The 21,480-nt window shown below is 40.8% G+C and overlaps 1 protein-coding gene across 1 annotated transcript; it reads right to left on the bottom strand.

The window, feature by feature from the left end:
• Positions 1-1,883: 1,883 nt before the first annotated feature.
• On the bottom strand, positions 1,884-19,496 carry C1H12orf75 (chromosome 1 C12orf75 homolog). The gene is made up of 7 exons (XM_062014050.1): positions 19,246-19,496; positions 18,986-19,164; positions 11,851-11,875; positions 5,763-5,798; positions 4,535-4,614; positions 3,691-3,731; positions 1,884-2,279 (listed from the first exon to the last, which is right to left on the bottom strand). The coding sequence occupies exons 1-6, from the start codon at positions 19,494-19,496 to the stop codon at positions 3,727-3,729; spliced, it is 576 nt and encodes a 191-aa protein (XP_061870034.1). The 3' UTR covers positions 1,884-2,279; positions 3,691-3,726.
• Positions 19,497-21,480: the final 1,984 nt, after the last annotated feature.

Raw genomic sequence — 21,480 nt, 5'->3', positions numbered from 1 at the left:
CTCCCACACATTCAGTGGATGAATCATTAAGAGGCCAATTCTGCAAAGTGCTCCACACTTCTCTGCAGCTCTGCACAGGAAAAATTAAGCAGTGACGTAAAACAAGCAAAAGTACCCTTTTGCAACTGTCCCACCACCAACTGCTAGGAGCGAGTCATTAAAGACCATCTCTTTCTTTCCTCAGCCCACACATCCACACAAGGAGGTTCAGATGTCAGTAGCAGAACAAGTGATGTTTGAATTTAGCCCTGTCCACCTTTTTGGTGATTCTTCCCAGCAAATGAAAGATAGAAGCAGACAAGTAACTGGGGAGATTACTGGCATCTGTCGTTGACTTCTTAAGCACCAGCTGAACTGCCACATACCCTAGGATGACTGGTAGTTTTTCTGCTTTGGGACAGGCAATTGTGATCAGGTAAAGCATCAGTGCAATTGCTTTGCACTAAATAAACTTGTGCTGTGCAAACCATTTGGATCATTTGTGGAACACGTGATGTGGAAACTATACCCTTATGCTACAGTAAGCAGGTGGGAAGCAAACCTGCACGTTTCTTACTCAGTGCTATCTGACTTCTCATCAGCTTGGCTTGCAAGAACAAGATTCTACAGATGTCACCTACAGACATTCATTCATACTTGGATGTTTGAACACCGCTTCTTAATCTTCAAGCTTATTTCATCTTTGTTCTAGGTGGAAGTGGTCAAGAATGAGATGCATATTCGTATTCAGGAACTGGAAGCCTGAAATCATTGATAACTCAAATAGCAGATTTCTAGAGAATACTGTAAATAACATCACAAATACTTAAAAGATGACAAGGAAGGAACATTTTTAAATACTTCTGTTTTACAGACCCCACATCCAACAACCTGCCACTTATTTTAAAGCCAGACCTGCAAGCTACTGGAAATCATAGTCAATGGTTGTTCATTAGTCTTAAAAGACATCAGTGAAATGAGTGGGAATTTCATGGTTCACAGTGCTTCATTTCTTCATGTCCAAATTTTCTGGTTTGCTTTTTTCTTTTAATTTTAAAAGTGGTCATTAATCTACAGTAATACATTAAAGTGGTGTGGGTTGGAGAGGTTTTGTTTATTTGTTTATTTAAAGTGCATGGCATATTGGGTTTTATAAAAAAAAGTTTGACTAAAGAATTATGCAAAAGGCTTTAATAATAATTTAAATACTTGTTCAGCCATATGGAAAGGTACAATCTGTTTTATGTTCTGTGGGAAACCTACAGTTGCTATAAACTTAATGGATTTTAAAACCTCCCATACGTTATTTAACACAACAATTTGCTAAAGTAATAATAACACTCATTCTGTACCAATTTGCCATACTGGAGATGCTTAGAGATGAGTCAGGGATGCAAAACCCTACCAGTGATGAAAAATCCTCTACAGTTCAGGAGGATGCAGCGCTGGAGTTTAGTCCTGCTATCTCTGAAACTGTTATCGCTTCATCCTCGTGTGAGGAAATGTCGTTACAATATTACACAGAATGGAAGACATAACATAATAGTTTGGTTCATTAGTATTTTTTTTCCATGTAATGCTTTATAAAAGAGATAAAGATGAAGAAAGTAAAACCAGACATGTCAATATTATGATGCAGTACATTGTTCTCATTTAAATAAATTTCCATGAGCAACGTGTTCTTAAAAGGTGAAAATTAAACACTCGTATTTGTGTCACTGTATAAAAGCAACAGTAGTAATTAGAAAGAAACCAATGGTCTAATGCTTTTTTCATCCTATATTTCAGTTTTCACAGCAAAAATATTAAAATTTGCAATATTACCAAAAAGATGCAAATCTGTTAATATATTACTCTGAAGTAAATCAACAGTTAATTTATTGGAATCTACCACGGTAACTATTAAGTGGACAGTATTAATGGTTTTCCATATAAAATCTATCAAAAATTGTTGGAGAAAATATACGAAGCGTAGCTGATAGCTGATGAAATCTGCAATATGGCCACATAAGAGAAATAAGTTGCAGATCATCAAAGTTAGCTCTTGTGCAGAAACATCCACCATGAGTTCCTTAATTTCAGTTTTCACTGGAGAACAGCAGGAGGTTTCCATAATGCAACCATCATAGGAAACTGTTCAACACTGTACTTTACGCTTTACCCGTAGTTGGAACTTGGAACAGTTTAGATTTTTTTGGTGCTCTGCTCTCTCTTGCTCTCCGGAAGGCTATGTAAATAGAAGAATCTTCAGCACAAAGACAGCTCTCTCTAAAGCACTGGCAACTGGTCTTAGCAGAAGACTGTTCAAAAGAAGAAGGCAACAAACAGATTTAGTTGGACCAGTAAAGCAATATTGCTAAAGCAATACACTAATACTCGTGACATAAACCAGGGAACTAGGTCACCATTAGAAGCTGAGAGGTCTGTAGAAGACACACATGCACACAATATTGAGGAGCTCAGGTGACCCTTTGCAGATCTAAAGCTGCTCATCTGTGTAAGTCTTTTTTAGCCTGAGAGAGCAGTCAAGGCCTGATATTGCACCACCAAAGGCAAAGTGCACTTTCAGCTATTCTGAATAGCAAAAAATGTCAAATCATTGATTCCACCCAACCTCAGGCATTTAACTAAAGCACCTAGACAAGAACCTAATTAACCCAGGTTCTGTTCATCAATGACAGATGGAAAGCTGCAACCTCGAGAAGGTACTTCAGTCTTGCACAGGTCAAGGGTGACAGCGTTCCTAGCTTAGACATCTCAGCCAAGTTACTGGAATTAGTTGTGATGGCCAACTGAAGGTTTCCCTACATATGAGTGTTCCTAGAAAAGACCATGGAGCTTTAACCATTCACATGGTTAAGTATAATCCATATATGTGTGTTCTGCTTTACTAGGCCTGTGTCCAGCACTGGAACCAGTCAGAACTGTTTCTAGCTCTTCACCTAAGCTAGGAAAGGGTTCTGCTTCCTATGGAAATTGTTGGCAGCTTTAATTCACACACACACACACACACACTGGCTAGACATCAAAACAGTTCCCTTCCAAAATTTGTGAATGTTTACTTAGTTCAAATTCTGAATGGAAACTTATCTTGTTTTATTTTTCTTCAGATGTGAACTTGTAAAGGACTTCTTTTAGTTAGCTAGTTAAAACTTCTTTGTCAGGAAAAGAGCCTATAAATGTTCACTGCCCTATTCTGGAGGTGGACACCCAAATCCTCCCATAGCAAGGGGAAAGCTTCAGTACATTACCTAAGTGGGTACCTCATTTTGGTCCTCAATGTCATCCCCAAAACAGAGGTGTTTTCTAACTGCAAACTACTCATTCCTGGGAAAAGCTTTGTCTCTACAGGTGTTGATCTACACACTGGTGACGTACTTCTCTCATGAGAGGTCTTAGTACCACTGCAGGATTAGCTGTGGTGGGATTGAAGATGAACACAAGGGCACTTGACCTTTATTTATTCTCAAATGGAGTAATACGGACTTTCCTTGCTTCTCACATCTCACCAAGGAGATGCCTTAAACCTGCTCTCTAATTTATGTCTGAACCACTGACAACTGGGTGCTGGTCCAGCCTTTAGAACAGTTACGCTGCAGCTGGAGAACTGGGTGATACTCAGACCACCCAAGAGCAGCACAGGGAGATTGCCACCTTGTTTCTCTTCAGTGAATACATGTCAAACACACAGTTTATTAAGGCATACTGTACCTCCAGCTGTTTGCATCTCAACATGTTTATTTCCTTCTAATCTTCATTAGAAAAAAAAAGATAAAGACAATTAAAACATTGTAATATTTAATTAATTTACAACATCATTTAAGAAAACCAAACAACCATTTAACCAAGGTCCTACTGTAACAAACCCAGTTACTATTATTTTGGTTAATGGTGTTATTTTTCTTTTCTGTTTTTGTTTTGCAGCAAATTTTGGAAGCGTCAGCCAGTGACTAAACTGTGCTTTACATATATGACAGCAGCGTTTTGTTATATTAAATCTAAACCACAGTGCATGATTTCATAATTATGTGTTTATGACTTGTCTACTAAGCATCTATAAATCTAACACTTCTTACCACTGTTCAAAAATATCACATGGAAAAGAAACAGTTTCCATCGGATTTCATATAAGAACAGAAATAAACCTGAAAGCAAGCACTTACTGTCATTACTGGAATTCACTGCAATGCAAGTAAACACCTTCAAAACTAAAAATAGCCCCGAGGCTCTGCAAGTGCATCTACCACAGACTCTTAGTCCTAACAGGGTTTTGTTTTCTCTGAATTCACTGAGCACTCAGCGTGTGGAGAAGCTGTTCAGAAGACAATGTACCACATTGTCTGCATCTGCTCCAAGATCCTTCTGCAAAAGCGTGTTAAAATTTAAATGAATGGTAACGATCACTTTAACAATTATAAATAGCCCCACTGCATTAACAGGCTCCAAGGCTAGCCAGCCTGTCTGAAATAATAATTGATTTTTAAAGGAAATACATCCTACTAGATACAATTAAACTGAGAAAGCAGGAGAAATGCAATAGACAACTTTCCAATACCTTTTGGTGCAGCTTTTGTCTGACTGGAAACCATGGTAGCTGCGTCTGACGGCAGGCCAACGTACACACCACCATAGTTCCTGATTTAAGGAAACAATCGAAGAGGCATCAGAGCCTAATGGTAACACTTCTCCTTAGAAAGTTGACATGACACAGCAGTGTTACAAAAGACCTCGGATGGTCAGAAAGGAGGGCACCTCTGCACAAGCATCCGTAGAGGAACACTCCTTTCCATGTCTATAGGAGTTCATACAAAGTGTCACACACTTGCTAATATAGTGCCAGGCAAAAAAGAAAAAGCCTTGAGGCTACCTCTTACTCTTCAGTGGGATCCAAGCCTATGAAAGGAGCTGTTTTTCACTAAAGTTCCTAATATTTTACATTAAATCATAACTGCCTGGTGACAATAAACCTCACCTGCTCAACTTCTTCCAGACACTGAATATACCCAACTGAGGACAGAGCCAATCTGATAGTAATGCTTGACACTGGGACCACAGAAGCATCTCACTTCAAACAATGCACATCAATTAAACAACACTTTGACTTCTCGTCATTAATAAATAGAATCTGCACCCCCCTACTCTTAGTAGGAAGAGTGTTTTCATAGCCTAACTCTCTCCTCTTAGTGGCCTTTCAGAGCATAATTTCTGGCTCCAAGGTCTGTATGAAAGGCAGGGGCTGATGCAGTGAGGTGAAACACTGGGTCCTTAAGAGCATCTGCTATGCCTTGAGCTACTAGCAGAGACTTTCATTACGCTGCTCTGCCCCGTCAGGTGCCAAATTAATCAGATCTTCTCCAACTCCCAGGGCTCTGAGTTGATTTCTGATTTGCTTGATGACAGAGTCATACTTCCTTTGATTTTCAGCCCAGTGGAGATCTCCCACAAGCGCTTACACCATCTTCTGTGGCAGGGCTGGTGTGAAGGCAGAAGTCACTGACTCTTTATTGAGCACATCACCAAGTTGTGAGATAATATGCTCTTCTTGACGAAAAGTTCTTCTTCCCTCAACTCACTAACAGGGTGGGGACAGTCATCAATACTGGGCTTTGTGTGAGATTTCCTCCTCTCTTTTCTGTTTTTCCTTTTTCTCTGCTTCGAGGATGTTGGTGGCAATTAGGAGGAGGGATGGGAGAATGTACATCTGACAGCAACACTGACAGCAGCCTATTGCAAATAAAGCCAGCCCTATCAGAGCACCAAGCCAACCCCATTAGAGTACCTACCTCCTTTTGTCATCATCTGATACAGACTCTTCTGCTCTGTAACATCAAAAGATATAAAGCATATTAGCAGATTGTTTTCTTTCAGACATTCCGTGAGCATCTGGGTAGATTCAGGAGCAAGGGAAGAAGGGGATTATTACTGATGCCAGTTTAATTTACATCAACCACAATTCAACAAAGTACTCAGGCACAAAAAGAGGGACAATTTTCCAAGCTAGTGTATGGAAGAAAGAAAAGGATTGAGAATAGACGTGGATTACTTTACATGACCCCCACCAGCAATGCCTGAAAGTAGATTTGAGAGCTGAAACAGGTAGATTAACACTTTTCCTGAGTCAGTCCCAACATTGCTCCACAGATAACAGGAACATTAAGGCTCTGCATGTAACAGGAATGAGTCTGGGCTGCTATTCCACCAAAAGAGTTCTGGAAGGGACTGGGCATCCACGTTGGCATGGGTTTCAGGATTAACAAAGATAAGACTTTCACAGTAGCTTTTTTCACCAAAAGATGTTACAGAACCTCTCCACAAAATGAGGTACTGCAATTCCCAAAGTCATTGTTGCTTGCAAACCAAATAAATGTTACTAGTCCTTATAAATGGGCAATTACTTCTCTTTCACCTTTAGGTAAAAGTCACAGGTCAGTCAGGGAGACACACTGAGGTTTGACTCTCCCTACTGAAATACTGTCCAGTGTATCTGAACCAGAGCAAGAGGTAAAGTACTTGGCACTGATGTGAAGGCAAATGTAGTTTGGAAAAGATAAAAATGTTATTCTTACTCCCTGAGGGTATAGTGTCTGTGCTACAGTCTTGGTCTGTGCCCCAGTCTTCACTCACCCACCTTCAATTAAATATTTGGACTTTGAGCTCTGCTTGCGTAACTGGATATGGATCGGGGCAACAGCTGCACTTTAGCTTGGTCTGCAACCTACCAACCCAGCAATAAAAACAGAGGCAAGATAACATAAGTGCTGTTAAATCCACAGACATCTTTCACTCCTTCCCTACAGCTGAGGGCAACTGAGATAACTGCCCAAGGAGCTCAGCATCACAGCTGCTCAGGGAGCTAAGAGATATGGCACCTAAAGCGGTGCCCAGAGGGAAAACAGGCGAGTTCAAGCACAAGGTATTGCTCAGGTTCATCCACATCTATTAGCTGAACTGTAAACCTACAAGCTTCACCCCAGTGGCAGCTGTAGAAGCTCTGTTGAATTTGCAGTTTGGATATGACTCCACTGCCTCATTGACTATAGTTTCTTAAATCAAGTGATCCAAATTATTCTGTGTCCCAGGTAGAATTTGTACCTATGATTCTTTGCATTCGTTCAAAATTGCAGGTAAGTTGCAAAGTCATTATGGGCTTGGGCGTGTGTGTTTTCACTAACATATCTCATTTGTGTGCAAACAGTGAAGGGGGCACCATGACCCAAGGAGGGCTCTGCTGTGGAAATGCTCATGCACAGGCTGTTCACCCAGATATCCTCACCTGAACTTTCCTATTGAAGGACCAATCACCTGGACTGTGGGGGGCAATGAAATGATACTCCCCATCAAGAGCTGATCCATGAGTTGCTGATCTGCTGGCCGGAAAATAAAAATGAGAGCTGGCCTTTCACTAGTGTCAGGGCTGAATCCATTCTGTAGCCTTGAAAGGCATCTCTGAACTATGATCTGGAACAATAATAGATGACATTTCCTACTGTAATTCATTTATTCTACAAGGTGGATGTGCCTACTGTTTAATCGTCAAGGCTGCACGTCATTACTGACCCCTGAAGTCAATGAGATTTTGGCCTGAAGTGCAGAGAGCTCATAGCAAGATGCAGTCTTAAATGCAAGAAAACACCCCTTAAACCTCAGTCATCAATCTCCTGGGAGGGTAGTTAATGCCTCAAAAAATACCACTACAAGTTGGAAATTATCTTACACTTACCTTCCTGCTAAGCAGCAGAACATTACCAACTATCCTTTCTGCCTTACCACAGTGAGTTAAGGGCACACAGGTCCTTTCAATACTGGAAGTTCTGGGTAAATCTAAGTATTCTGCAGTTTTGCTAAATTATATTCTTTCAGGGAATAGCACTGAGTGGGTAGAGCCTCCTCATCTGCTGTCTTCTCCTCCATCTTACCATTCAAGAGAGGCTGGGCAATAAACTACTCAATCCCTGGCCCTCATGACCCTCCTCCCTGGAAGAACCACTGCCATTTTAGAAGGTATCTCCTTTCTCCTCCGATCCCATGTAGCCTAAGTAATCTTGTTGCCATTATGTACACAACCACAAAAATGCAAAGACAACTTTCCTTGAGGACTGTGAAGCTGCTCTGTCCTGGGGTGAGCCAATTCCAGCTGAAGAAAGTAGAAGTTTGTGTATATCAGTAGGTAAAAACAACGCTTGTATTTTTAGAAAAAGAAAAATGACAACACTTTAAGAAAGGGACTTTGGGTGCCAGAAGATCACAAACAATCATTCCTGTTGAACCAACTGAATGTGTCACAGGATTGATTTTCTCATACAACTGGAAACTTTTTCTGTAATTCAAATTAGCCATTATTTGGAGGAAAGAATCCTTTAAAATCACCAGCAACTTCATGCACAGCTCAAAGCCTCTAAAATGGAGTTGTAAAAGTAGTAATGATCAATATTGTCCAACAGGAAATTAACATTAATGGCTTAAAAAGAAGATTCTACTAGGCAACAGGGCTGTTTTCTTATGTTCTAGAAACATTTTGTAATGGGGCATCACTGGACCATTACTGTCATTCTCTCACCAAAACAAATTATCCAGGTCTATGATTAAGCAGAGTAGGGTTTTTTAAAACATTTTGCTTTCTTCTCTTCCTCTTAATAGCTACAAATCAAACTGTAGTTTTGCATTACCTTTTCCCTTAAATGAACAGTAAATACAATCTGGGATTGTACAGACCACAGCTCTTGGGCTGGGTGATGCCTGGGAGCAATCTGTTGTAGTCCTGCTAGGAAAGAGAAGGTGAGAAGGAACATGCAAGCATGAGAGGGAGAAGAAAGAAAAATTCTGGTGATGGCACCTAAGGAAGATGATATTTTCAAACCCTTTCTGGGGACTGCTTTCTTAGCAGCATGGGAAGGAGTGCTGCTCCAGTTTATGCATTACGCATATTCACACACCTCTTGCCTTCACACTCTGTAGCTTAAACCCCCATTTCAAAAGGTGACCACTAATTTCACATGGTCAAATGTCCAGGTGCCAGCTGGGGCATCGCAGCAGGTGCTGCCTCTGTGCCCAAGCTGGGTGGAACAGGTGGCACGGGGCACAGAGCTACAGTGGCAACACTCAGCCACGTGTAAATGAGAATGGAAAGAAGCCCCTTTGGCTTCATCAGTGCTCCCATTTCCATATTGTCCAGACTCACAGAGAGGGTATAGACATAAGGGAGCCTAGCACATCTTTTCTCTCTCATTTTCCACCTCCAATGTATCTCTATCTTCTTCTTATATCAGGGATGAATAAAGAACCTATCATAACAAACAATCTTTAAATCTCTCCATTTACACAGTCTTCCAGACAGGGCAAGCCAGGATAAGCTTTTCTACACCAGGAACTGATGTAGAAACTTAGCAGTCTGATGTGCTTTGTACTGGTATGCTGCCATGTCACTGCATCTTCCCTCAGATATTGTTGACGTCTACTGCAGAGGAACTGAGAGTATGTTTTTCAGCAGGTAGCATACTGGAGTCCTATAGTTGGTAGACAGATTTAACAGTATTCTGCTTTCAGTTAGAATAAATGTTTCTTTTGGTAGGGATTTGTCTATCCCAAGAGGCTTCCTGTCACCCTCCTAAGTCTGAAAAATATTCTGGGTTCAGTTGTCAGTTTTTACATCCATCAGTCCTATGTCCATTTGATGGTAAAAGACACTGCCATTTTTCACATAATATTTTAAATATCAAAAGACAGGCACTCACATGAATTCATTCTATCCACATTTTTCTTACCATGGAAGCTGATTTCTATGACTCTGTTGATGCAGACTCTTTCTAGCCGTGTTCAGTAGGCCTGCTAGAAATGATTCACTAAACTTTGCACAGCTGACAGACTACTCCTCAGTTTCTAAGCATTTCTCGGGAACAAAGGCCTGTCATTTGTATTTGATGGATTTCTTCCCCATATTTTGAAAGAGGCTTGAACTGCAGTGTCCTTTCCTTTCTACTGTTATTAACCCTCCACTGAATTTAGCCATATTCTGAATATCACAAATATTGCCTTATTTTCTCACATATACTTTACCCCTCCTATATCTAAGATTTTCCAGTTAGCAGTGATGTGCTGCTCTTTATTAGGCAGAGCAGGAGCATTGGCTGAAGCTGGCCAACAGAGTCACCATTGATTTGAGGGTTGGAGTACCCAGTGAGAGACCACATTCCCAGACCATGTCCTTGTCACTGTGCAGCCCTCAGTCTCACAGCACTTTGTCTAGCAAGATCATATCACAGGTTTTTTAAAGAGAATGTTTGAATCTTCAGATGATAAAAGTGAAAAGGTGTAAAATAAAAACTTGTGCAGATCTGTAATGTGAATTAATATAAATCTGCTTCATTAATTTCCAGGAAACTAAAATAGTTTTTCTGGTATTTCACATTCTTAGTAAAAAAAATCTGCTGTTAAATATTAGGATGATTGACCTAAGTCTAAGACCTTTCATGTCATCACTGCTGCTCTTCATTAACAGACCTGTGTTTCTAATGTGTGACAAGAAGGCTCAACCACACTTATACCTTTAAGCACAGAAATGGGCCTACTAAATTCATGATTTAACAGGGCTTGGAAATTTGAAATTTCAAACTACCAAAGAGCAAAGAGAGAGATGCAGTTCTAAGTCAGTTACTTAAATTACCTATATTGAATAACAAAAAAAGCCTTGTGGGTTTGTATATCTAGAAGTACACAGGGCATGGATGCTGCAGCCTGTATCAAAAAGAGGATCCTCATAAATTCACTTTCTGTAATTTATTTATTGTCTGACACTGCAAACCCCAAAAATGGACAATATGGGCTGTCCAGTTCTCAAGAGCATCTGCCAAGTGAGACCTGTCATTATCTCACAGATGTGCTCTGCAATAGCAAGGACAAGCCTGTTTTTAAGCTCTTCTCTCCACTTGTTTATATGACTTGACAGCCCTCATTTCTACACTAGGATTCCTCTGTCTAATTAGAGTAGTTATTCTAAATGAAGTAAATAAAACTGAAGAATGTTCCTCTTGCATAACATGAAAATCTCTCCCTCTTGTCCCTTAGTCTCAAACTCTACTGGCAAATACCACTTATATGAAATAGAAGAAGGTAAGAGCTCAGGAGGATTTCTTTAATGTTTCCCTTGACAGGGAAATAAATTTATGGCTGAATAAAGCTCTGCCTGTACATTTCTGCATCAGCAAATGAAAAATGGGCTGAGGAAGGCTGACCTTTTGCTGCTGATTTTCTGAAAACCAAAAGCTGGCAGGAGGCAACAGGACAACAGAGGTTCAGACCTTCCACATTTAGAGAAAAACAGGATGAGTAGTGTTGCCCTCTGCTACTCAGAATCAAAGATGAGGGAGAGAAAGAAGAGCCAGTAGATAACTATCTTCAATGCAGAGAACACCTAGAGAGGGTGGGTACTTTGCAAAGGAAGTCTGGATGAGCTATTGGTTCTGATGCAAAGAGGTGAAATTTGTCTCAGTGGCTGTTAAAATCTCTCACAGGGCTTGACAGAAACTTATGTGGTCACTTCATACAACTACATGGCCTTTGGAAAATGGTGTACAGGTACATGAAAAGCAAGAGTAGTCTGAAGTAACATGACCACCTCTGAGAGCCAGCTCTCCCAATAGAAGCAGAGAAAAGACATTTCTGTCAGAGAAATAACAAAGGAAGGAAGCCGTAGAAAAGTAAACAAGACATGAAGTTGTTTTGTGCAGATGGAAGCTGTCACTAAAGACAATAAACATCTGGTGGTGTTGATTATATGTTAGGAGACAGATGAATCATGTATGACTAAATCTAGCATAAGTCTGACAGGACTGAAGACCAGGGTTACGTATTTGAAACAGTAGAGTAAGTACTTACACATCTTTAGTAGTTCCTGTGGCACCTAGAATAGGAAAAAAAGTCTATGTTTACAAGATAATGGTACAATCCTCTAAACCAAACAATAATACAGTGAGTATTTTTCTGCCTCTCTGTCCTAAACAACATAGAAATAACAACAGAAATTTTCTATTGTCAGAGAACGTGTTTCTCATGATTGTCTAGTTTAATGATTATCTCTCTTAACCCTTAAGTCAATTGCTCTTAGATCTGGGCCAGATTCTCTGGTGCTGCTGTGGACTGGTGCCCAGGTGTAACCACTCAGGATAAGAGCAACTTAAGATAAAATCCATGTTTCTGAATTTTATGTGCTTTACTTTGCTCAGTCTTCTGGTGGTTTTGTCTGCTATAAAGTAGTCACAATGAACCAAGCAGTAACTCTTGAATGTCTGTTTTTTCTACCATTTGATTCAGTTGTAGGCTTGGTACTACGTGTGTAAAATGCTGGTCTGTTCTTCCTGCCAGATAAACAAAGTTTCGTAAAACACCTAGACAGAGCTAATATAAACATTGAGATGAACTCCATCCAAAGCCCCAGACATCTAAAGGGGCCAATCACCTGTTAATTTATCTTGCTGTTTAACAAAAAGGTGAAAAGACACAAGCTACCACTTGGATGCCTGATCTCAATGACTGATTTTTTTGGGGGGGGGGATGACTCAGGTGCTTCTTGCTGGGAGAGGAATGTTCAGTCAAGTACAAACTTTTTCCCGTTCTTCCCAAGTTATTAATCCCATGTTGCTATTACTGGTATATCATTCATCTGAATAACCAGCAAATTATCCCTTCTATTAATTACATAATCTAGGGCAGACATCAAAAAACCTTTCATTTCCCCTTTTTCTCTTCCTCTCGGTACTTAGCTGGAAGAGGTTATCTGAGCTCACTCTGAAGAAGCTACAATTGTTAATCCAAAAGATTTTGTGAGTTTAGAGGTAGGTTGGGGTTTTTTCAGCCGTGACACTTCATTTCTGGAAAAAACTTTATTTTTGCTGCTGAAAAATATCCATAAATAGCAAATATATTTTGTCTTACTCTGATGTGTAAGAATATGCCTTCTCCATTCTTATTTTAAACACAGAGAGGAAGAAACGGTCATGTAAGGCCTTCCAGCACAGTCTACCTGAACGGATGCCTTAGACAGCAAGAAACATCTCTTTTACAGCTAGCTCTTGAACATAATATCACTCTCAATTCTTATGACTTGAGTATCACTCCTTTTCCCAACAACAATGTAGACTACACTTGTAGAAGACTGTACACATTTCTTTTGTCAGTATTGCTTCCAGAGTCAGAAGAATCTCAGTACAGCTACCTGTATCAGCAGAAACTCTTACTTAAGCTGGAGGAAGTTCCTCTATGTACAATAAGATCAGGTTCTCACTTTAAAACTGTATTCTACCAGGCAGCTTTCTATTTTGTTTTTATAGGCATGTCTGCATAAAAATATAGAAACTCTTCAAAGCAACTGTGTCCAAGTGGAAGGTTGGCAATGCAGCCAAGTTCAGTCTCAGCTAATGTAGAGAGATGTTTTCTGCTACCAAGGCTAGTTCATCTGGATCAGGTCAGCTATGTACTCTCCAGGCACCATCCTGCACATCTGGACAGAGAATAGGCAGCAGCAACACCTCAGACAACACATGTTTTGAAAAGCCTGCCTCCACTGCTGCTAACAGGTTTGGGGTTTTTTTTCCTCAGAAGAAACTATTCTTATGCTGTGCCTGTTCTGCACCAGAACCGTGACTTTCTCAATTTTTTCAACCTAAGCTCACTGTAAACAAATTCAGCTTCTTTAAAAAAGGTTCATAGTCCTTTATGAGGCCTTCACTGAGCTCTTTCTGAACCTGAGCTAAGGTCTCAGGGCTTTGGATCCTTATTTGGAAAACTAATGCCTTCCTTGAAGGAAGTATAGCAAAAGTTATGTGTTTCATACACAGTCTAAAACCTCAGCTGAGTAAGAAGAACTGTGTGCCTATAATGACACTAAATTTCTCAGTGAAGGTGCTCAAGTTGCAGTGAATCAGCAGGCACATCTCAATGCCATGGCCATGTTCAATGCCATACCTGTCTTCAATGCATTACAGTACCAGAGACATTCACACTCTGGGAACAGGAGCTGTCTTTCAGATCCATCAGCTTGGGCTTTGTGCAGAGCTCTACCACTATGAACCTGCATTAGAGAATACAGATGTGCCACTAGTGTTCATACCTGGTAGCACTTGTTTCCTTTGAGTATTAGAGAGGGTACCACTGCTGAAAAATCACTGCAGCATTTTGAAGTGCATCTCACACAAAAACATTGAGAACTAACTAAGATAAAAACAAAGCCACCTTTTAAGAGACAATTTTTACTGTTTATAATAAATTAATATATATAATAAACAAATATCTTTTATTTTTGTAAGTATAAAGAAGCAGGTTATCCTCACTTCCATTGATGGGATTCCATTGATTTCACTTCAGTACTACTGAAGTACCTGAATATAGATCTGAAAGTATTTCCGGTTCACAAAACAGTTTATCCCTGTAGGAGTTCTAAGCTTGCAAATGAATATCACTTCAGTTAGGTTGTCCATAAGCATCTCTACATACAATCTTATAAGTTTTTCTTTATTAGGGAGCCTGAACACTCCTTATACAGAGATTTTATTTCCCAAGGAACCCAATAACATCTCAGTTTATACAGACATGTTTGTTTTTAAAGTTCAATCCGTTCACCCTCACCCCTGTTACTTTACTAACACGTTTCTGTAACTCTTCCATGTTTAGTGAGCAACACATTATTTGATAGCTATTCACTGTTCTCCTGCCAGAAAATCAGCCAAAGAATCTTGTTTACTCCAATTCACGAAGAGCGCATGGCTGTTCCTCAGCAGCAAGGCTTAGTGCTCTCGTAGCCATCCTGTTTTAGATTAGATGTTTTAGACTTGAGAAAAGCCTCACACACTTGAAAGTTTGACCATTTTTTCCCACTATATCAGCTTGGCCTTAAAAAAACAAAAAAGGCAGCACTTGACCCTACAAACCTGATCTTCATAGACTCATGTTGGTTTGGTTTTTCAAGCAAACTGAGGGGTAGCCAGGAAGCTATATCCACAAAAAATAGCAGAGCTGATTTCTCCTGAATGACCTCTCTGCTCACATCACCTACACAGTAGGACCATAGGTGCATTTCAGCATTTTAGATCTGCAGGAGAAGGAGGAGTACAACCTGCAGAATAAACGAGGCCCATTCAGCCATAGATAGCTCTAACCCTAAGTGATTACAAAAGAAAAACATTCTGTGTAGAGTACTGGAGCTGTGATCTCTTAAAAAAAACCAACAAACAAACAAACAACAAAATCAAAAACATAGTTTTCAAATAGTCACAAAGGAAGAAGAGTATGAAAGTATCACAAAGCATTTTCCACTTGGTGAGAAGGGGTTTTGAACTTTCAAAACAACAGCAGCTTGCTACTGGTGACCCTGTAGGATTTCAAAAAACATGGGACAAATGCATTAGTAGAAATAAATTAATAGTGATAAATGATACTCCTCTGTGCAGAGAAATGCATTATGAGTGAATGTGAAACTTCAGAAAAACTTTAAAAAGATGAGAGGAAACTACTTACAGGAATGAAAAAATAGATACAAAACCTGACAATATCTGACTTTAGAGCAGGTCATGAAATGTTTTCCCTTTCATTTTTAATGAACAATTTCCTACAATATTTTCTTGCAGATACTTTAAATGGTTACAAAAAGCAAATAAAAACCTCATACATACACACAAACAAATAAAACCACATATGTGCATGCCACAGGTAAGATTATGAATGAGCCTTCCATTGTAGGCTCCTTTCTGATTTGCTCCAAAACACAGCAATATGGAACCAAGTCCTAACATCAATGAATGTATTCAGTTTATACCCCAGTGCAACTGAGGACAGAATTTTATCAATTTGCTTTAAATGGATTACTCCAACTCATCAGGTGGCAGCTCTGTACACAGAATTGATCTGATCAAACGTTATCTTAAAAATTAGTCAGATTTTCAATAGAATAGCAGCACCGTTATCTACCTGAGCATTCCACCAAACTCAAAGTTAATAAGTCTGTTAAAACTTGGTGTGAAAGTTCATCATAATTTAGCTGTAACTGAAGTTCTCCACCAACTAACAGTTTCTCTGTCTATTTAAATTAAGGCTAGACCGTCAGCCTCCACTGAGTACTATAATTTAAGGTGCTGTCATTGCTAGTACAATTGATACAGAAAGGAGGAGGCAGCTAAAAACAGCCAGTGAAGTAATATTAGAGTGAAGATAAATGCTTTAACTCAGGAGAAAACTAAAAAGTTTAAGGGCATATTTTTAAAAGAGCTATTTTGGAGTTTATAAAACACCAACAAATAACATGAAAGAAAGATATGTAAAGTGAGGTAACATCAGGAAAATAGCAATTTGTTATTAAAACTTTCTATAGGTAATGGGACATTTAAAAAATAATTATAATCCATAGTGAATACATAGAACAGCTAAGTGTTTCAAGAACGTTGTGTATACATCAGTTTACTTAAATAATAGAAGTTGCCATTACTCAGATGGGAAGCTTTTTGCCAGCATCTGATGCTCTGGGTGGGAAATTTAAGCTCTGTGAGCTATATTGGTGTTCTGGAGTACTGTACCACAGACAGAAATGTTATTCTAGATCACGTCTATTAGTTTAGATCTTGCAGACCATAGGACTGATACCTTCTCTGATGTCATTCTAGCTGTGCAACAGGAGTTAATACCATTAGCTGAACAATCATTACATATATGTCTGCTTAGAAAAAAAAATCAAGTTAGGCTACACCAGAAATTTTATCAGAGTCAGAAAATGGAGACTAGTATAACACATCTTAATGTGTTCTGTGAAGTATGCTACGTTATCCTTAGTCATATAATATGACAGTGTTACAGGTTAATTATATGTTATGTACCTCTAGCTTTGACATTACTGACTGTAGAATAGTCATAACTTTAGCATTAAAGACGTAGTCATGCTGTGCAAGCCACAAAATTAATTTGTATTTACACATAGTACTCACATCTATTGGGAAAATATTGTGTTACAGTTTCAAGAGCTCTAGAATTCTGATTAAAACTTGTATGTCTTCTCTCTCCCCTACATAAAATACTTTTATTTTTCTTAAACATGCTTTGTAAGGAATGCTAAATGGGAAAAAGAAAATAGCAGACATCTGGCTCCTTACTTTTTTTTTACCAGATGTTGGTTATTATAACACCATAGACTGCATGGTTATTCCTGACTGACAATGTTGAAAATGGGAGCTGTATGGTTTAAAGCTGTATTTGCCACAGTAACCATTCCATTATACCAACTATGTGTTTTAAGTGGCATTGTTGGGTTTTTTTTTTTACCTACACTAAGTCATTGGAGATCTGTGGATTATTTCTAAAAAGTATGCAAAAGTCTGCCACAAAATGAAATGTCAAATGTATTATGAATGACAGTACAGGTAAGCCAAACTACCAAAGGGGCTGTACCTTCAGTAAAAGTAATTTATGAATCTACAAGCCAAAACCCATTGAAAATAGCTGCAGCTGCCTTTAATGCAATAATAGACACATTTATTTATTGTTATAACTCAACTTGCAGTTGAACATAATTCACTGAATACAGAGTTAGTCTATTTGACATATATCCATTTGTGTCATGGTAGAGATTCCACGGGGTGGCCAGATCGTTAATCAAGAAGCCACCACAAAGGGACTAAAAAATCAAAATCAGCAACTCCACTGATACTTGCCTTGGTGCTTTTACTCAGCAAACAGAAGTGAGATGTGAACAAGCATCACCCCAGCAGAGTGAAACTACTTTGGTCATAAACTGAAACAACTTCCAGTCACAGCAATGCAGGAGTCAACTAATAGCAGAGAATTCATGTGTGTCAACAGGACAGTTCTAATGAGAGTGCTTGAAGTTCAAGCTAATTCATACAGTGCATTCTTTATAGATGAGAGATATACAATACCTAAAACCTAACTTATAATCATTTAGCAGAAATCAAGTAAGCAATAATGGCAGAAAAGCCTCCCCTTCCCCTATGAGTGTGACGTGCCATGGTTTATTGAGTAACCCAGTACCAATACCACACATACACACATCCATACAACTTGGAGAAGGCATCAGCATTCACACTTCAGATGGAGACTAACATCACCTAGGTCACCACTGAACCCCTCAATAAAGCGAGTTAAAATGGTAAGAGATGGAGACTCAGCAGTTCTAATTGTTCTAACTGGTCTGGCCACTGTTTTCCTGTGCATTTTCAACAGGTTATGAAGCTACCGAGTGCATCTGAAAGGCTTAATGCAGGTGCTGAAACAGGTGGCAATGTTTGCCAAGTGCAATTAGGATGAAAGATGATTGAGAAATGCTCATATTTATAACTACAGGATGAAGGTCCACTTATCAATTTCCATATACTTTCCTCTTTTTTTTTTGCGGGGGCTGGGGGGAGGAAGAGCACAACAGCACCATCTTCTCAGATCTTATCTCTTTTGAAAATAACAATGAACAAATAAGGGAGCCAGCTGGATACACCAGCCAGCAGGACACATTAACATGCAGGAAACCTCAATCTTTGAATATCTTTCAAGTTCTCCAGCAAGCAGAAGAGAAGATGCGACACAAATTTATTTCAGAAGTGGCAGCCGTGGCCTTATAGGGAAGCAAAAAGGATGGAGCTTACACCCCCGGCGGGATTCTTAAGTATAGCTTCTGGCCTGGGCTCGCCCTGCCTCGGACAGCTACCGTCGGAGGCAGTGACCCTAACGACAAAGGTGCCACCAGAAAGCCTCCGGTGCCTCCCGGCGGAGCCCATCACCCTCTCTTCCCCGGGCAAGCGGATCAGCCTCGGGAAAGGACGATGCTTCTATAGGAGCGCGAGCAGCGATTCCCGCGTCTCGGGTGGGCACCCCCCAGAGATGAAGTCCCGCCGGGACAAAGGGTGTACCAGCCGCCGCCCGCTTCCCCGCAGCTCCCGGGCAGGGCTGCCTGCAGGGATGCTCCCGCCGCCGCTCCCCTGGCCCGGCCCCCGCCCCGGCCCCGCCGCCGCCGCCGCCCTACCTCGCCCACCCGCGCCGCCGGCCGTGGAGTTGCCGCAGCCCATGGGCGCAGCCCTGCGCTGGTCGTGCGGTGCGGTGCGGTGCGGTGCGGTGCGGTGCGGTGCGGTGCGGTGCGGTGCGGTGCGGTGCGGTGCGGTGCGGTGCGGTGCGGTGACGGCTGCCAGCCGGCGGCGGGCGGAGCTGGTGGGAGATAAAGCCGCGGGGACCCCTCCTCCTCCTCCTCTTCCTCCTCCTCCTCCTCCTCCTTCTCTCCCCACCCACCGCCCGGGAAACTGCCGGCCCTGAGCGCCGCCGCCCGGCCCGAGCGCCGGCCCCCGACTGCATCCCGCGTCCATCCCCGAGGAAAGATACCCCTCACTGTCCCGGGCTTTCCCCTGGTCCCCCCGGACTGGACCTGCTAATTCGGAGATGAGGCTGAAGGCTGGCATCAGCCCGCAGGACCCTTGGCGGTCCCCGCACGCAGGCAGCAAGCTCGGAGCTTCTGCAGGCAGCGAGGATGTCCCTCGACTCATGCCTTTCACGGCAGCTTTGGGACACCCCTCATTCGCCGTGGGGGAAACCGCTGTAACCAGAAATCTGGGCTGCAAAATCCAACATCTGCTGTCAACAACATCCACTTCGTTATTTTAAGCAAATATTCTCTGTTTCTCGTCTTATAGAAACATGATGGTGAAACTGAAGACACATTGGGATGATAAGAGCTACAGATTCACGTCTCTTAGTTAATAGCAACAGCAATGAGAAATATGCAAAATGAGTTCACAAGGTCTGCAAGTAACTCTCTTTTTTAAAATCAAAATTGACATAATTCCACAAAAGAATTTGACATTTGGCTTTTTTTCGTGGCTATTTTTTTTATAACCCAAACCTTTCTTCCACACAGAGAAGTAAAATATTTCCAAACCTCGATGTCTTACTCTTCTTGAGCCCTCTCAAACAACTGAAGAGTTGAAACTCCATGGATATAGCCAGATGCAACCACTAAACAGCTAGTTAGATAGATATTACTGCTACAACACATCTGTTCAAGGGCTCAGAAAGATGTTTTAGGGATGTCATATAAGCACCAGTATGAGCATCACATACTCATATGACTGATAACTGTCTTTGCTACAAAAGGACCAGATATAAAATGCTGCTGTCTGATCTTTCAGTCTATTCAGAGAAGGGAAAGAAAGACACCACCATTCTCTTACAGACTTCCCAAAAAGCACATGTTAAAAACAAGCAGCTCCATCCACAGCCAATTCAATAATGTCTAGTCTCCTATGATTTTCTGCCCTGGAGGGCACACCTGCATGGCTCGCCAATGTTTAACCAGCCGTGAGCACATGTCAGAGTAGGTGGGCATTTGTAGGCTGTCCTTCCTCTGGGTGGTCATCTCTTTTCATGACATTTGTAGAAAGTCAGTGTTTTCTGGGTCTTTGCCCTTTGCCTTCCTGACAAATTGCCTGAACCTGAACAATCAGTTCAAAATTGAATAAGGCAGGGCACATATGCATGACCACATAATTCCTTCACCACCACTTGTCCCTGAACAGACAGCTCCCTGAGCAATTGTATGCATTTTACTTCACAAAATAAATCTCATAAAGGGTCACAGCCACCTCTTTTTGATGGCCAATTTTCTGAAAATCATATACAGAAAAATAAATCCTCAGGCTAAGCTTTCAAGTGTCAAACATCAGCTCAAAGTGAATTTTTAATGTCAGAGTGAAAAAGGAAGAAAGGATGCTCTGAAAGCACAGCTGAAAGACAAGCTTCAAGAAATCCCAGCAACCCACATTGACCATAGACTCGCTACACTGTGGAATAAAATATGAACATGGTTTGAATATATAATTTACCTAGGAGGAGACCATTGTGGTGAGCACAGAAACTGAGCCATCTCCTAACACATTAGAAGAGGCATCTGGGAGGCAAAAAGCTCCTGGAGATGCCTACACACTGAGCCATTGCCCCGGCTACAAAGAGAAGATATGAGGTTGGTTCAGAAACTTGCAAAAGAACTAAGGCAGCTGTCACTGCCTTCTAAGCACTCTCACTCCTTTTACAAGTTCAGTCTATTGTGCACAAACTGACTGTCCTGTGTGCACAAACTAAGGACTGCATTAAGCTCAATAAGGCTAGAAACTTTCAGTATATCCATCCAAAGCTGGAAGCAGTAGGAGTCCCAGGGGACTTAGGACAAAAGGAGTGTGATGTATGTATTCCTCTGTATATTGTGGGGATGGTAATGAATCAGCCTCTCACGAACCTTTTAAAAGAAGGGTGCCAAGGTAAACTTTCTCTCATGTCAGCTGTATTGTAGGTGTGTTCTACTTCAAATGAGAAGACATGTTTTATTTCCAACTTTACCTGTGTTCTGCACAAACCAAGCATTTCACTTTACTACTGAAAATAACTTGTAGCAACACACAGTTGCATAAGCAAGTTAATTAAACAAATGCGTTACACTGAAGGAATGCAATTTGTTCCCTGCATCAACAAACTTTC

Source organism: Colius striatus, chromosome 1, assembly GCF_028858725.1.
Source record: "Colius striatus isolate bColStr4 chromosome 1, bColStr4.1.hap1, whole genome shotgun sequence".
NCBI classification, from domain to species: Eukaryota; Metazoa; Chordata; class Aves; order Coliiformes; family Coliidae; genus Colius; species Colius striatus.
The sequence above is the reverse complement of the archived record's forward strand: the minus strand, read 5'-3'. Positions and strand labels throughout refer to the sequence as shown.